At 43.8% G+C, this 17941-nt stretch overlaps 1 protein-coding gene across 2 annotated transcripts in view; it reads right to left on the bottom strand.

Annotated features, from left to right (window-relative positions):
• Window positions 1–17941, bottom strand: part of RRP12 (ribosomal RNA processing 12 homolog) — a 61018-nt gene that overhangs the window by 11012 nt on the left and 32065 nt on the right. The window contains exons 24-31 of one of the 2 annotated variants that reach the window (XM_018572798.1): window positions 16748–16855; window positions 15197–15354; window positions 13963–14054; window positions 12605–12760; window positions 12161–12339; window positions 9218–9325; window positions 6230–6232; window positions 1752–1801 (exon numbers count right to left, since the gene is read on the bottom strand). In XM_018572798.1, the coding sequence (XP_018428300.1) occupies window positions 1752–1801; window positions 6230–6232; window positions 9218–9325; window positions 12161–12339; window positions 12605–12760; window positions 13963–14054; window positions 15197–15354; window positions 16748–16855 (854 nt within the window). The remainder of the gene's footprint in view (window positions 1–1751; window positions 1802–6229; window positions 6233–9217; window positions 9326–12160; window positions 12340–12604; window positions 12761–13962; window positions 14055–15196; window positions 15355–16747; window positions 16856–17941) is intronic. The other variant, XM_018572797.1, reaches the window with a different exon arrangement.

The raw sequence follows: 17941 nt of genomic DNA, 5'->3' as shown, positions 1-17941 counted from the left end.
CCGCAGCTCTACCCCGAGCAGCGCGGGAGCACAGCCCCAGAGAGGCACAGCAGCACCCGCAGGTCGCCATGGACCGAGGTAAGGGCCCACAGGGCCGCAAGCAACGTGACCCCATTAGGAGATCGAGGGGGGAGGGGAGGGCAAACGAAGCCGGGGCTCGATCAGCGACCCCCACGCCGGCCAGGACCAAGCAAGGCCCCACAGGACCACAACACCCCACGTTAGAACTGACGGAGGGGGAGGAGGAGGGAATGAGCCACACCAACCCCCCCCCAAGGGCCCACGCAGCGCCATACATACCGCCGGGGAACGTGGGCATCCGCAGACCCGACACCACCATCCATGCGGAACCCCGTGCAGGGGACATCAGGCGCCCAGGTACTGCGGAGGACTGGCGCCCCCGACCGCAGTCGCGGCGCCAGAAGCCTGTGGGGAGTACTGTGATTGGGCGGCCGAGACCCCCAGTCATATGCACCCCCCTGGGACGAACCCATAGGCCACCCCGCCAGAGCGGGGCCATCGCAGCCGGCCCACCGGAGCGAGCCTGCATGCGAACGTCGGTCGTCCAGGGGAGACTCCAAGGATCCAGGACATCCAGCCTGTCGCCCGGACAACACTTGCTAGAAGATTCTACTGAAAAAAGCAGGAAGAAGCAGGTAAGAATACCCGAGAAAAAATTCTTAGCTCCTTACTCCTGACGCTAGGCAAAAAAACTGGAGACTTGTCAGCAGGTGGGGGGTTTGGCCACCAGCAGGGGCCGCCCCTAGGCTGTAATTGGTCTTTAGTTTTTTATGCCTAGCGTCCTTCTCCTGCAGGTGGCGATATTACCCTACAGTACATGATCTCCGATCTGTTCCCTGTGTCCTTCAATGAACGGGAGAGAAAATAATAGTACTACTTCTCTGAATGGAAGAGAGAGGAGGAAGGGGTGGGAATGAGGCACAACTATTAGAGACTCTTTCACAATGGCAGAGGCCACTGCTAATACTGCAAAATCAATGCTCTATAAGGGGTATCCAGCAGCACTTGTGGCAGAATGTTTAGAATAAGCAGCAGCCACCAGGACATGGGACAAACCTCACTTGAAGAAAGGTACTGTATTGTCCATGGGGCTGAATAACAAAAAAACTAAACTAAACTTAATCTTTAGTATTAAAATGTCATATTTGTCACGTGCAGCCACAATGTGCAAATATAGAAATATGTATCAAATTTACACACACAGGTGGATCAGTAAGGTGGGAAATAACCCCTCCCACTCTGCCATCAAATAAGGACCAGCGTGCATTTTTAGTTAGAGGCAGTGCTGGGCTTTCCAACAAAGTGTCTTGGAAGTCCGCTGAGGGAGAGTTATCATTCTGTCGCAAGGCAAAGCAGTGCAGTACAGGAGTCACAAATTCTTCTTTAACTGCTGTAAAGTAGCACTGACAGAATGAAACCTGCTGACACTGACCCCTTCTTAGTCATGCATCTGCTTGCAAAGTTCTGTAACAGATTTATCACTCATAATCAGAAGTGTTGCCTTTGGCTGCCCAGGAAAACACACTCATTGCTTTGTAAACCCGTCGCAGAGGCTTTGCTGAAGGAGAAGCAGACAAATTTACGACTAATTATGTTGCTAGTTTGAGTGATAAACGTCCCCCCTCAACAAAACTTTATAAAGAGTTTGAATTATAAACATGGAAATGAATAAAATAAGAAACCAAGAGCCACTCTAGATTGCCTTTGAAAGATTAAATATGCAAACTTACCGTGCGAAGTCCAACTTCTTTCATTAGATCCGCCATCTCCTCATCCACACCTGTAAACATCAACACAATGAAAATATTGTCCATCATCAGACTTCTCATTTAGCTGTATACTATAGGAACTCATTTTATGGCAATATAAAAGTTTATGTAAAACAAAAAATTGATATTGCAATATTACATTAATTTGTTACAAAAGTGTCTATGACATATTACGAGGAGGAGCCTGGTGATCCAGTCAGTTCCCCCGTCTTCCTGTGACACTCTGACCACAACAAGAAACAATCTGTGCCGGCATAGTCAGTCTGCATGCCTGATCTTGCTGACTGGAGCTAAAAGACGCCGTGCCAGCGCACGACATGCCTGTCCTCTTGTTTTCTCGCCATTTTCTCCGCTCCAGAGTACAGTACTTTGCCATATCCAGAACAAGGCAAGGGTGCCGCCTCTGCCACTCATCTTCATACTCCCCAGTAAACTCTCTCTCTCTGGTCCATAGGGTCCAACCAAAACATTACTGGCATTACCAAATAAAATCTCAGAAAATGATGCCTAACGTTTTTGATCTCCCCACCTTACAGTACACCTCCCCCACATACTATAAGCCATCAAAACCTACAGATTCCTTTCTAACTTTATTCTCTCAAAGTCAGTCACCCTAAAATCTATTTAACCAAAATCCCTCTCCATGAAACCTCACTTTTCATTTAATTAGGCTGAAGCAGTTATTGTACCTGGGCACCAACATCACTACCAATTGAGGTAAATTATACAAGCCCAACTTTCCACTAGAGAGTTAAAAGCAACCTAAAATTCTGGAACACCCTCGATTCTGACCTGGTAAGGCCGATGTGATACCCTCAGGATAAATTGTCCTGCTATGCTATATTATAAAGCTACTTCTGTCCTTTTTCAGTGAACTCGGATCCATGTTCACTGCATTTATTTGGGGCCACAAAGCCTCTAGAATGGAACCATACATTCTGTCCCTACCCAAACCAAAGGGCAGCATCAGGCTTCCTGACATCACCTTATAATATAAAGCAGCCCATCTTACAATAGCACCACCAAACATGAAGACTCCATTAGCCTGATATCTGGACTCCCATGGCTGTCCTCACCCATACTTCCAGGGCTTCTTTCACACCCGGACCACTGGAACCACAATCCAAGGCTTGCAAAAAAATTTACGGGTCACAGAAATATCCCAAGTCCCATTAACTTTGCGATTGGCAACCCTGACGATGCTCTGAGCTTAGATAACGGGAACCTTCATCCCCTTCTTGCAGCGGGCATATTTCCTATAGTTAGGAATAATACCAACTCCACTCCCACAGACCTGAGGGCACAGAGACGCTACACTCAAGACTCACCCGTTGAGGTGGATGACCCTCTTCCATGGAGCCAAAGCCCAAGGTGAGAAACCCCCCCTCCCTACCACCAAATAGGACTGCCTACCCTCCTACCCTACCTATACCACCATTTTCAAAAAAACATCCATTCCACTTATATTATATTAACAAAACCGGACCTTCCTAATCCATGGGTGGGGCGGTTAAGACACACAACAGATCACAATACCAACCATGACTGAATCCCATTCAACCCCATCTCCCCCTTGAGCTGAGTTTTGTATTCTATTTGCAATGCTCAGATGGAGATGAACATCCAAAATCTTTTTTATGCCGTGTCCCATTTGGGAGGTTAGTCTTTATTGCTTGCCATGTAGACACAACAGAACTGAGAGGAGAATCTCCAAGGCAAATAAAGATGTCCCCTGCACATCATACAGCAATTAGGACCGATGCTTGAAATAGTAGCAGTGCTTCTCCACTGATCGCGCTGTGCATATCCAAAAGTAACAGCAATGAAGATCACCAGCACTCGCAGGATGAGAATAAATCCAGACGTTCCATCTATTGTAGAACAATGTCACATGGGTAATATAGCCAACGTTTCAAAACCGCGCAGGATCCCTTCATCAGGGCAAACATAGTCACTATGTTTGCCCTGATGAAGGGACCCTGCGCAGTTCCGAATCATTGGCTATATTACACGTGACATTGTTCTACAATAGATAGAACCTCTGGATTAATTCTCATCCTGCGAGTGCTGGTGATCTTCATTGCTGTTACTCTTCAAGGTAAATGTAAGGGAAATCCTGTCACTGGAAAAAGTATCCCCACTGGAAGATTTGCCCTCTATTGCTTCTCAGGTGACAACTCAAAATGTTGGAGGTTCCCATCAATGTTTAGTTTTGGTGACAGTGGTCACCAGGACAAATAGAGATTGTGAATCCTCCTAAGTTGGGGACACATTGAACAGGGATTCTAACCCTTCAGCGCTTTATCTAAAACTAAACAGAATCGTTTTGGCTTCAGATGCACCTTATATTTATCTATTGCAGTGGTGAACTTTCCCTTTAAGCCATATACCAGCACCCAGCAGAATCCTATTTGAAATCAACATTGGCGACACTCTGTAGTCAATTATCTTTTTCTTCAGAAGCAGTCCAGAAAAGAGAAGATTGCTCTGACCCGAGCACCTCGCTGTATCTTTGTAGAAACAAACCCAAAGTAATTGCAGAAAAGATGTAATGTGTGATTTAAACAATTTATGTTTGATTGAGACGGAAATCAGCTTGGCCTCATTTGCATACAGATTGCCCGCATGGCATCCTCAGTGCAGTTTAAAAAAACAAAAACACATTTCTGTTGATACATTAAAATCAAATTACCTGAATTAACATTGTGATACAGACAATACTGCTACAATGTGAAGGACAGCGCACAGTAACAAATATGACATTGTATAAAGTACTATCAAAAATAAATAAATGGGTCCCAATACCGAGATAATATTAATCTAGGTTCTTAGAGCTAGGAGCAGGCAGCAGTGCACGTTCTCCTAATTCAATACAGTGTTAAAAAATTTAAAACATATGAGGGTAACTCTGAAATTTTTGAGATATTCAAAAAAATGATTTACTGCACATGTGTTAACATTCAACATCTTAGAAACCTATGCACAGCAGTTTCATTAGGCCTGGACTATTCCAGCAGCCGCAAGACACATTACGAAGTGACGAGCCATGAAGCTGCAATGGGAGCACTACCACGCTATGATTTTCTATGCTTTTCAAGTTGGCTTGGACGAAGAACACTGTATGCAGAGGTTACACTTTGCATTTGGGGATGAAGCACCATGGCAACTATCTTCTGATGGTTTAGAGAATTCAGAAGGGGGCGTTTTTTCGCTACAGGACATTGAACAAACGGGAAGGCCCGCTACGGCAGTCACTCCAGAAAAAGTGGCCTGTGTCCAGAAAATGATAAATGAGGACAACCGGTCTCGTTGCAGCTCCATGACTTGTCACTTCGTAATGTGTCTTGCGGCTGCTGGAATAGTCCTGGCGGAATGAAACTGCTGTGCATAATTTTTTAAGATGTTGAATTTTAACACATGTGCAGTAAAGAATTCGTAAACTATGTTTTGAATATCTAAAAAATTTCAGAGTTACCCTCACAGAGCCACCCACCGCAGCCAATCACGCTGTGGAATGCCATTATTTTCTAATGGCATCCCAGTCGGACCGGGCGGATTGCGCGGTTTCCCACCGCGACTCCGTCTGTGCAATTGAACACGATCACGGCTTAAAAAAAAACAAAACAAAAAAAAAAAAGCTGCACTTCGTGTCTCGCAAAAAAAGGTACATGCACCTTTTTTTTATAGTGATTGCCGTGCAGATGTCACCCCATTGAAATCAATGGGGCCGGCACAGCAACTGCTGTGTGCACTAGCACACAATCGCGTCCCGGGTGTCACTGAGGTGTGAACCTAACCTAGTGTTTACCAGGGATCTATGCACAAACAATTTAGATCAAGCGTTTTGGTTATTTAAAAACGCAACGCATTGTTTTTAATACAAACACAGGGAATTAGAAGGTTGCAACAATAAAAATACACACTAAGGGGTCTGATTTGTAAATAATTCTCAGGGTGAGGTAAACATTTGTTTTGTGCAGATAAAAACAAACATTATCAATATATTTGCAGGTCAAACATACTGTCATGTAATACTGCATTATGGCCACTAGACGGGGCTGAGGAGCATCTATCCTATACTGCTGCACTCCATCTAGTTGGCCATCGTGCAGTATTACATGCCAACTCATTCGACCTGCAAAGTATATTGGGAATGTTCATTTTTTTTGTCATTATTTGCACAAAAGCTTCTAATTCCATGTGTTTGGATTCAAAACAATGGCTTGTGTTTTAAATAACTAAAACCCTTGATTTAATTTGTTTTAAGATTATATACTAAATCCCTAAAATGTTGATTAAACCACGACAGACAAAAGGAACCTATCCATTGACTGAGAAATTATATAAATCATACATTGCAATGCAACCGACAGCTTACAAAATACAGATAATTTTTTCCTGCCTGAAGCTTGGAGTATAGACAGACCCCCTTCCGGGACTGGCTGCTGCCCTCTATTAACTTGTAAGCTTAGCTCAGCCAAGTTTGAAAGTATCTTCGAACAGCTAATCTATCTTGCTGCAAGGATAGGCAGACCTCCATCATCACCTAAAAAAAAAACCCTATCTTTGGCGGAATTTAGACCATCATCTGTTAAATGTAAAGCAAGTTTAAAGTCAACAGGTTGAGAACTGTCCCTATTTTTACAGGAAGACGACTTTATTTAAATTAAAATTGTGCAGTCCTGCTCCATCATGTTCCTCATCCTAAACTCTCAAATGAATGAAAACATAAGCTTTGCAGCCAGTATGAGAGCCAGTATCTGCTAAATACAAATTCCTTGACATTTTTCTCCTTTCTAAATGCTGGCGCTCCCCCCAAACTTGCACTGAAATGTCATTACCAATTTATTTTCCAGCTTTCGTCACAAAAAGAGATCAAATAATTAGTGTGCGTGTTTTACACTAATTATTATATTTGTATTATACCGGGTCTAGACTCCAGAGATAGAGACATCATCCAGCCCCTGTATAAAGCATTAGTAAGACCTCATCTAGAATATGCAGTTCAGTTTTGGGCACCAGTTGTAACTAATTAGCTGTATAGTCTGTGTGTTTATAGAGAGGACCTATTACACACGGACAAACCCCCTTTTCTGCAAAGGACATTGATCTCCTGGAAGAAAACCCTTTGATTACGTTTCCCGACCTCTCACGCAGTCACTCGAGATCATTAGATTCAGACAGGGAGTTGGCTGTGACTGACGGTCTGCCTTTCATTTACTACAAGACACAAGAAGTTTGCAGTAAAGGGCTTAGGGGGATCTGTAACCAAAAAAGGCATGCGGGTGTTCAGCAGTTTATTCATTGGATAAAGTATGACATTTCAGCTTAATATGTCTGTGTCAAAGCTAAAGCTGAGCTCTGGGAACAACTGATACACCTCCTATAGTGTCATTGGCATGTACTAAAATATGTATTTGCAGGCAGCCAGATAAGTGGCTAATTCACTATGGGGGGAATGGGAGGCCGCTGCTGAAGCGGATCCCAACAATTATGCCGGGATCCGCCCAGCTGCGTGACTGACAGCTGGCTCTGCCTATCTAGAGGCAGAGCCAGCTGTACCCGCCCCCTCCCCCGTCCGTTCCGCCAGTCAGCGCTGGCGGATCGGAGCGGGGAGGGGGGAATCCAGCCACTCCCCTGTCACGGCAGGGAGCCGTGACAGGATCGAGAGGTGAGCGAACACCGGTATGTGTTCGCTCACTTCCCGATCTGAGCCAACCTGTGACAGTCTCATTGTCACAGGTCAGCAAGAACTATGAGGTGAATGAAAAGCACTCCTCATAGTTCTCCTTTCAGTGAAGATTTGAAAATAAAAAGAGAGAAGCTGCACAGCAGCTCCAGATTTTGTCTGCTTCAGTTTTGATAAATTCCCTTCCCCATTTTCTATCTCACCAAAATAGAATATCTAAGTTCTTAAAGCTTGCTAGCCTAGCCCTCTCCTTTCATTATAGCTTGACAAAGCACTGCTATATTTCCTACATGGGCAGAAAACAGTGACAAGGTTGATTTCCAACTTCCTGGCATAGGGATGAAAACGGGGGGGGTTCATGCAGCCGGCAAGCAGTTTAGGTCATGCTTGTGCAACCTCCAGCGGCTACATGGTCAGTGCAATGACATTTATGTCTGTTCTGTATTCATTTATTGTTCATTGTTATGCTGCCACGCCTGTGGTTACTGTTTTCACTGAATTGTCTGTGAACTCCACCAAGTTGGTGATTTAATTTCCTCCTTCCTCAGTGTAAAGTTCCAGCCTTGCATGACACATGCTACTGCAGTTAAAAGAAAAATATTCCTTTTGACCTTGAAATGTTTAAATCTACCCCATCGACTTGTATCATCTGAAACTGAATACAACAAATGACATTCACGGATGCCAAATATTTTGGCGAGTTCGGCTGATGAAGATTGTTCACAGCTCTCCTCTCAACTCCATTCAGATCAGGCAAAGAGGTCTCAGAGAAAGACAAGTCCACATTACAACTAGGGATGCCCAGATACCAGTGGCGATACTTGGCATTTTCATGAGAACTACAGCGGTTGCAGCTGGGACCTGGCTCTGGCGCTCCACCACTGTCCTGAAATCATTAGTCTGTATTGTTTTAGAAAAACATGTCACATGACAAACAAAAATGTATCAGGACTTGTATCTGTGAGTACTCGGACAAGTATCAGTACTTGCAAAAATGGTATCGGTGCATCCCTTATATATATTTAAAAATAAAATGTATACATTAATACAGAGATGTAGAAATCCCAGGAGCTCCGTGTGCTCCTTACAAATTACAGCTGCCTCCTAACTTTTGAATTTTTGTGTAGTCTAGTCTAGTCTTGGAGCTGAAAAAGTATCTGTACTTGTACTGAGTACAGTACTTAGTATCTGAACATCCCCAATTACAACAAATGGAGTCAGAATGTTAGGTGTTACACAGGCCAGAGGTTCGGTGGCTAATACTGGATTACAAGGTGATAAAGATGCACACAGAAAGGAGAGGAAGAATGATACAGCTGCAATTATAAAAGGCACAGCACATAGCAGCATAGTGTGGAAAAGTCGAGATTGGAGTTTAGCATTAATGCCACAGAGTAATACTAATTTTAACCAGGTACATCCATTTTTAGTAAACATTGGTAGTGTGCTGAATGCCATTTGGCTATCTGCCATCGTCAGTAGATTTGTATTACAAACAGGCAGGACTGCTGATTTTCTACTGCTAAATCCTCAGCTGGCTGAAAGTTTTGTTCAACCTACAAATGGCGGAGCAGGGCTGCTGTGTGGATAAGCAACGTCTGTATATACACGGGCGAGCTTATTGAAGCAAAGGAGAATAATAGATCTCCTGCTCATAAAGGAAGACTGCTGATAAGCACTCTTCTGAGACTCCAGAAAGCGGTACGTTTCCTGGTAAAAGTCAGTGAGCACCACAAACCTTTTGACTTCTCCTCCTCAGCTTCTTCGTCCTTGATAATGAGCCGGCCATCAGCGGTGACTTTGAAGTTGTGGCTCTGCTTTGTGCTCTTCAGACCCGGTTTTGTAGCTGCAATATGAAAGTAATTTTTCACATTAAGTATATTAAAAACATTTATTCTTGCGGCTCAATACGGATCACACTTAGATAAGCAGATAATGACTTTATTTATGTAATTATACAACCCTCTCGCTTCAACAAAGACCATTTATCTAAAATCTCTACACAGTCAATGTTGTGCTCATTTCAGCTTGCACTTCAAGGATTCTCCTTACACACAAGAAAGTAATTGTTGGCTGGGGAATAACCGTTACCATTGCAACAACATCTCCGAAAATAGGACTTTTGTACTCACTGTAAAATGCTTTTCATGGAGTCCATTGAGAGACACAGGAAGTCTCTTACTTTCAGGTTATACTGCCTCCTACAGGAGGATTGGGCACTGGTAAAAAAAAATCCCACCTACTACCAGCATGCTTCTGTTTTGCTGCAAAGCGGTACCAAGAATATCATCATAAATACAAAAGCAGCAGGCCTGTGACCCTCAATGGACTCCAAGAAAAGGATTTTAACACCAAGTACAAAAATCCTCTCATTCATTGACAAACAAGAAGACTTTAACCTTTGGGAGGTCCACAAGCAGTCCAACCGAGGGGCGGGGAACAAACAATTGATAACAGGTCCAAGAATACAGTAGAAAACTGGGAAATCACTGCAGCCTAGAGAGCCGCCTGAAGGACTTTACACCCGAGCTGGCATGAGATGCTGCACAAACGTCTACCTGGTAAAAACCCCCACAAGTCCTGGGGCGATTTTTAACAAGTCCATTAATGGGGGGAAAAAAAAATGGATCCACCGACGTAATCCTAAGGTCAATCACGATGTCCATCGTTGTCCACGATGACAACTCGACAAAATGAAAAAAGAAAACACCGACGTCTGTGATGAACTCCAGCTGCAGAATGAAGAATCTGACAGATGCCGGCAAAATATAAACAATTGGGGGGAGCTACCGGTGACATCACCGCTAGCTCAGCCCAACTGTTTACATTTTACTGGCATCAGAGTGTTCCAGCAACTGGGCGGAGAGTTGTTGTTGTCCACATACATGATTTCTCTCGTTAAGCCCTGATGAAGGGGGGGAGGGGCGTTTTAGACCCTGAAACACGATGACTGCTCCAATGGAATGTCCAGCCGACACTAATGGAATAAAAATGTATCTGGACTCTTTCAATTGGTGTGGCGCTTCAATTCTTACATCTCTCTCGAGCCCAGGATCTTGGTGGAGAACTTCTGGACCGCTGAAGCTGCCCGTTAGCCAGATCACCCAGATTTACATCACTTAACTACTGTTGGATGAGTAACACCAAGAAGATAACCACATGGGTCCAGAACTTTTCTTCCCACTCTTCCAAATATTTGCACAAAACTAAATGACTATATCTGATCCATGTTTTGACAGCATTTTCACTGAATGTACTCTTGGCCGATGTGTTTTATCACATGCTCAGTTTGAACTGCTCTACTCATGATATACATACTGGGGACACATGAACACAGATCTGTACTACCAATTAAACAGCCTCCTTTGTACATATGTAGACCTTCATAAGAATACACACGCTCCCACAGAAGTGTGTTTAACCCCTTCGTGACTGATTGTTTTGGGGCATTTAATTAAATTTGTCACTAAATTTTGGGGTTTAATAAGGAGTTGTGCTAATATTGCGCAACATAAAAATTTTCAACTACCACCATTTTATTCTATAGGGTCTTGGCATTCAGAAAATATATAATGTTGGGGGGTTTTACGTCATTTTCAGGCCTAAAATGTGGAATATAACATGGGTGCAAAAAATGAAAAAAGGGCCTCAGTCATGAAGGGGTTAAAACATTGTTGGGGGAATTTATCAAAACTGGAGCAGTCAAAATCTGGAGTAGATTTGCACAGCAACCAATCAGCTTCTCCGTCTCATTTTCAAATCTTACCTGAGCAAACTGAAGAGAGATGCTGATAGGTTGCCGTGGGCAACTGCTCCGGATTCTCTCTGCTCCAGTTTTGATAAATTCACCCCTGTATATTTATGTGCACTGTATGCTTGCATTGAGCAAATAGGTCATTTAAAGGGCTAATCCACCCAATACCAATAATGTCTGTTTTTGGTAGATACTGGAATGCTAAACCACCCTACAATTTCTCTCTGTTGGTGAGATCTTTGCACATCTGCTGTGCTCATGACGGGTGCCCACCATTTGTTGATTTTTATTTTTAATTATGGAGAGCGCACTAGGAGGGTATGGAAAACAGAAAGGTGGTTGGGAACATACAAAACTGCCTGGAGGTCAGGAACAGGATCAAGAAGATCTGGCTGTTGGAGCATCAAAGACATAAAAAAAAGAGGCTCCACTTGCGGCTAAAATCCCTCTTGGGGAGACTGGCCCTTCAAGTTCACATGATACTTTTATGCCAATTGTTTCAGCTACAAAACCAACCTACCGCCCCCCATATTCCAGCCACAGCAGATGTCTTGTTATTCTTATCTGTGATTGAAATGCTAAAAATACACTGCTTTCCCGTGCAGCATGTTTACTAAGCGTTAACAGCCACCGCGATCTACTGCTTTCCAAATTACATCACATTTAAACACAAAGGAAATGTGGCAATTATCCAACCTGTGATGTATTATTCAGAGCTCAAGCACTCATTTTGGACATGTGCATAACATTTAACTATTCTTAGCTTTAATTAACTGAAGGTGTCCGGGAGGGTTTGTAATACGTAATAATGCTTCACTCCAGCAGATTGTTTTGAATGGAAAATTATGACGGTGGTGCACTCTAATGGTTTTGTTTATATTGCCAGATGCAGGAAGTGTTCAGTAATGAAACAGAACAGCGGCTCACCTAATACTCTCTGAGCGGCATTTGCATCGAGGAAGTTCAGAGGTTCATCTCCTTCCCCTTCCTTCAGCCAGGCTCTGCTCATCTGCCGCACCTGCTTCTTCTGCTGTTTGGTCTGCTGCTTCGTTTGCTTCTCATCCTCCTCTTCCTCCTCGTCTGTGTCCGCTAAAATGTCCTCAATGCTACAAATAAAGGAGGGCAGATCAGAGGCTTTGTTACCCTTACCCCATTAGTGTACACAGTCAATGGCAAAAGGCTTTTTTCTTAATAAGCCCTGTTCCTTATTAAGAAAAAAGCGGTCATGTCTATATTTCCCGACCAAAGAAAGACAGGGCAACATTAAAGTGAATCTGCTGCTTTACTCAGAGTGGGAAAAAAAAAAAAGTTGACTTTAATGCGCTAAACAAATTCACCATGTTATCTTTAATGTTCCAAAAAGGCTCCTACCCGTCTCCCTTGCGTTTTGTATCCTCATCCTCTTCCTCCGTATTAGAGGCTGCTTGCTTCAAGGTCTTTTGCTTCTTGTTTTTAGCCTCTGCTTTGCGAATATTGACTAGAACCTTGTGGTATTCCTCCGGTAACATGCTCTTTACCAGGTCAAACCTAACAAAAGACCAAAACAGTAAGATCGACTTAATACACAAACATGTTAAATATAAACGGTAACCTTAAATTTGCATAACTATAAACACATTTTCAATCAATTTGTTTAAAGTTATGCAAATTTAAGGTTACCCAGCTGTCTAATATACTTTTGGAGCACTTTTCAAATGCATTTTAGATTGACTTTGGGTCTGGAGCACAGTCCATTAGACCCTGTTCTGAAAATTCTAGCTGACTGGCAGCTAAGCCAACTCTCCAGTGTTAATACGTGCTAGTCCTAGACCTGGAACAAGCACACGGATAACCTGGAACAAGCACATGGATAACCTGGAACAAGCATGCAGATCTGGAAAGTCAGTAAAAAGTCCTTATAGGCACATTGGAATTCCCTGGAGTAGACTGACAAGCAGAACAGCCAGACTAGTAGCTTTTTCACAATGAGAGGTGAGCAATGGCTGTCTGCATGTTTCTCTCAAATTGTTTTGCTTGTAAATTTCGTGGGCGGCCGCAAAGGAACTTGGGGTGGGCGCATGCGCAGTTCAGATGTTCGGCCGGGAGACGAGGAGAGACACAAGGTAAGTCTATGGAGCAGCGTGCACCTGCACAGACACCGTGGGACATGAGAGAAGAGGACAGAGGAGTCAGCGCTGATCGGAGTCAGCGCTGGATCGGAAACCCGCACCAGCGCTGGGGGGGGGAGACGACGACTTTAATGTCACTTTAAGTGATGTCATGAAAAGTCAGAGCAGATTCGGAGTTCCTTTACAGAAAAGTAACATGTATGGCAAATCTGACAGTGTAGGCCCTTACCACATACTATAACTAGCAATGTCTGGACCCTCCTGAACTCTCACTACTACCTGGTTCTGGAGAATAGGCAGGCACAACCTGTCTGCATCTCACAATACAATGTCAGGTGCCTTAGCAACCCATCATAAGCCCCAGGCACTAATATGGGTAAAAGACGAGACGTTGGGGGAACGTTAGCAGCAGCTATTCAATTAGCAACATTCCTAGTAGCAGCTTTGAGAGGAATTCAGGCGGAACTGTATTACCGCATAATACAAGTAGGTGTTAACTAGCTTTGCCATTCATATTTGCATATTTTAAAGATTTGCGGTGTATGGGGGTGTTTGGAATTTGGTTAATAAAGGACTGTCCTACACAACGGTTTCTATGAAATGTTCCCCTCATCATCTTACCCGAACTTCCGGATAAATTTGGTGAAGATGTTTCTCAGCTTCATGCGGAAGTGCCGCCTCATGTCCTCGTTGATGTTTCCAATAGCTTCAATCTACAAGTTTAAGAATAAATGCCTATTAAAGATCAGACACCAAAACCTATAGACCTGTATATTTATTAGGGATTCACCTAAGCGAGTACTCGCCCAAATGCTCCAATACCTTCCCTGATAACAGAACTTCCGGTCAGAGGAAATCTTCTGCTGACCGGCAGTACCAGCTTCCTGTGCCATCAGGAAGTTGAGCGGCGAGTTATAAACCGCCTCCCAGCTTCCTGATTGGCCAGGAAGCCGGCTCCATGCTGACTGGCCGGGAAGCCCGTTTCCTGACCAATCAGCATTGAGCCAGCCGAACAGCCGGCTCGATGCTGATTGGCTGGAAAGCCGGATCATTACTCGCCGCCTGGCTTCCTAATTAGCCAGGAACCCGGCTCAATGCCAATTGGCTGTGAAGCCGGGTTCCCAGCCAAGCTCAATCAAGCAGGTTAGACAACATGGAGCTAGCTTCTCGGGCAATCAGATTGCCTGGGAAGATGGCTCCATGGCAGCGGAAGCGCCGGTACTGACGAGTACCGAAAGCAAAGTATTGGTACTCATACTCGATACCGAAAAACCGGTATCAGTGCATCCCTAATATTACTGACATGCATCTGAACCAGTTGTGGAACAAATGAAGCCGAGAAGACCAAAACTTGATATTGAGGAAAAAAATAAATGTAAAAATACTGCTTACAAGTGAAAGCCTGCATATCCCAGCAATACATTATACAGCAATGCAGAATTATAGTAAATGAATTTACCACATACTCTGCGCCTGATGACTCAGGCGGAGTGTCTCAGGAAAGGGAGAGATGTGTGGGTCTGTGGACACACAGGCACAGTAAGGCAAGCCATTCCCCCTCCCCCTGCTTCTCCCTTCAACTTCCTCCCTCCTCTAAGTTAGTAGACAGCTGCTTGGAGACTGTTTTGTCTCTTTAGACTTTGTACTGGACGGGAAGCTTGGGCAAAAAAAAAAATATTAAAAAAATATTTTGTAGGGCAATGTATATTCGTCTGATTTGGATTCATTATTGGAAAAAAAAAGTTTGAGCGTTTAATAGTACTTTAACAATTACTTGCATGCTTATGTTAATGCAAGAGCAATACATCTATAGTCAGTAATTTAGACAGTGTGACATTTTGCAGAAGACGCTTACCATTTTTTGCAGATGTTTGGTGAGTACTTTCAGATCCATCATAAATATGACAACTTTAATAAATCCCAGGGCGGCTTTAACAATCTCCCGTGTTCTAGAACTCAACAAGAGACACACGTTCTCCAGAAGCTGCTCGATCACCTCTAATCCCATGTGGTCTGTCAAGAGGAAAAAAACTGTGTTTTACAAGAGGCAAGATTGAAGAAAATAGGTCACCAGCACTCCATAAGTTAAAATGAATGAGTCCTTTTAATGGACAATGATGTCACAGAAATCCAACATGAGCCGACGTTTCGGGGCCACACAGGGTCCCTTCTTCAAGGCAAGAGATGTGACAATGTAAGCACCATTTATTTGATTGTTGGCCGGGACTGCTGAAAGGTGTGCGGAGGGCACCTCCATCAATTACAAGAGGCACACTCCACTCAGAACATGAAAACTGCCATTTAAATGGAAGAAAAGGTAAGCAGAGTACCTGCTACGGAGCTAAATCATGTTCATTCACTTTCTGAAGATGGTTACCCTGTTAGGCCCCGTTCACATTGAGCGATTTATCGTGCGGTATCCAGCGATCGTACTATTATCGCAAGATGTGTGGAAGGCGTGCGACCGTTTCTACTGTACGGTTGCACGACTTATCTTAGGAACATGTTCGAAAACCCACCGAGAATCGTACGATTGTCGGCGGGTGTGTGGCATGTTCGTAGGATAAATGCCGCACGGGCCGGTGTGCGCATGTGCACACTGCCCGTTCAGCATTGCGGTCATCAATTATCGCAAGTACAATCTGCCTGTCCAAGATAGGCAGATCGTACGTTTTTTTAATTACCTTACAACCATCGCAAGACAAAAGTCTTGCGATGGTTGTAAGGTGTATGGCCACCTTTACTCTCAAAATGCCCCTCACACGGATACTGTTATACAACTGGAAGACAACCTTGGCAGCCATTGTGAAACTACAAGTGCCATGAGACATTGCAAGGTAGGACTCTCTCTCATATACATACACACATATATATATATTATATATATTTATTAATTAATTGCACACACAAAAACATTTTTTAAGCTATTTGACTTAAGTTCAGTTTTAATAAAGACAACAAAATAACTAGGCCGCAGCAAAGCAAGGCCTTGAAATTATATAAATGAAATGAAATAATTCAATACCACACAACTCCCAATACACTCCTCATGAAACCCCCTGTAAGGAACCTGTGCAGTCTAAAATCCTCTGAGTAATCAGGCCAGATCAGCAGAGAAAGGACGCAGCACACTTAGCTCCATTAAAGAGTCTCCAACTTTATTCACATCATATGGGAACACATAAAAGCTATCTTGCCTAAGGGGGACAACATTGCTTTCATGTGCTCCCATAAGATAAAGATGAAGACGCTTGCTTTACTCGAAGCCCACTGTGCAGTGCTTCTTCTCTGCAGATCAGACATTCACCTTAGCAGTTTATTACATTTCTCTTCATGAGCACAGGGATAAAAAGCATACAAGAGTATCCCAAAACCACCCTGAAGGCTATATAACAGGTACCCCTACCTTTGAATTCGAACAGTAAGCGAGTCAAGGTTAGGACTGAACAGCTGATCATGGTCACAGAACCGGTGAGGCCAGCATAGACGATACTTAGGTAGTGCTCCATGGCTTCTGCAATAAGAATATGAAGGAGTTATGTGCTGGCACATTACAGTTACAAAGTACAGAACAGCAAGGTCATGGCAAAGTTACTTATAACAATTTGGCTTTTACTGTATTACAATGCAATCACACCCATCACATAAGAACCCGGCCCATGTTCTGCAATATCCGCTACATTGGCCAATCTGGGCAGGACAAATGATACAAAAAGGTATCAAAGCCTATCAAAGATTTCCCCTTAACTGCTGTGTGGTCTCCAGAAAAGAAAGTACAATGGCACTGCAATGTTATTACATCATACCGTGCCAGATAATGATTCAATTGTCCATTGTATGACTGTCATACCTTTAGGTATGCATGAGCCAAAAAACAAAAGTCAGCTCTCCAATGCATGCACATTTCCCCATGTTAGGTCTCTTTAAAACACTGCAGGCACTTAAATGTATGTGATTATCCTGCCAGAAACGCATTCAGATCATACCGTCCTGCAGACAGCCGACTACACTGCCTCTGCTGCACTGAAATCCGAAGCAGTGTTGTCAGATTCTTCTGGACAAGGACAGCACTCGCCCCATACAAGATGCCCTCTTCTGCTATTCTAGTGCAGCAGCGGCAGCGTGGTCAGCTCACTACAGGAAGTTAGGAGTTGGCTGCATTCATAGCGGATTCCCTGTGTACGTTTCCTATTAGTAACATGGGAAATATGCATGCATTGGATGGCTTTGCTGAATTATGTTTACGTAAGGTTTTTCTCACTTTTTTTCCTTTTTGGAGGAAACTAAACCATGCTTTATAGGTCCCCCCCCCCCTCTGGATCAACTGTGGGTAACTGTTGGCATAGGGTTCAGTTTTTTGAAAGTTTTTTTCTTTATTCTCTGTAGGTTGAACTCCATAGATGTGTCTTTTTTCAACCTAACTATGCAACACTGGCTGTCAGTCACTGCTCCCTGCTGGGATTCCCCTTCTCTGTTCCTTCAGCACTCATTGGAGGGACAGACAGGGGAGGGGGCGGACACGGCTGGCTCTGGCTCTAGAGAGGCAGAGCCAGCTGTCGATCAGGCAGCGGGGTGGATCCTGATAGTATTGTTGGGATCC

Source organism: Nanorana parkeri, unplaced genomic scaffold (assembly GCF_000935625.1).
Source record: "Nanorana parkeri isolate BGI_ZX_2015 unplaced genomic scaffold, ASM93562v1 scaffold2135, whole genome shotgun sequence".
Lineage (NCBI taxonomy): Eukaryota > Metazoa > Chordata > Amphibia > Anura > Dicroglossidae > Nanorana > Nanorana parkeri.
Note: the sequence above shows the minus strand (reverse complement) of the source record. Positions and strands in the feature narration are given on the sequence as shown.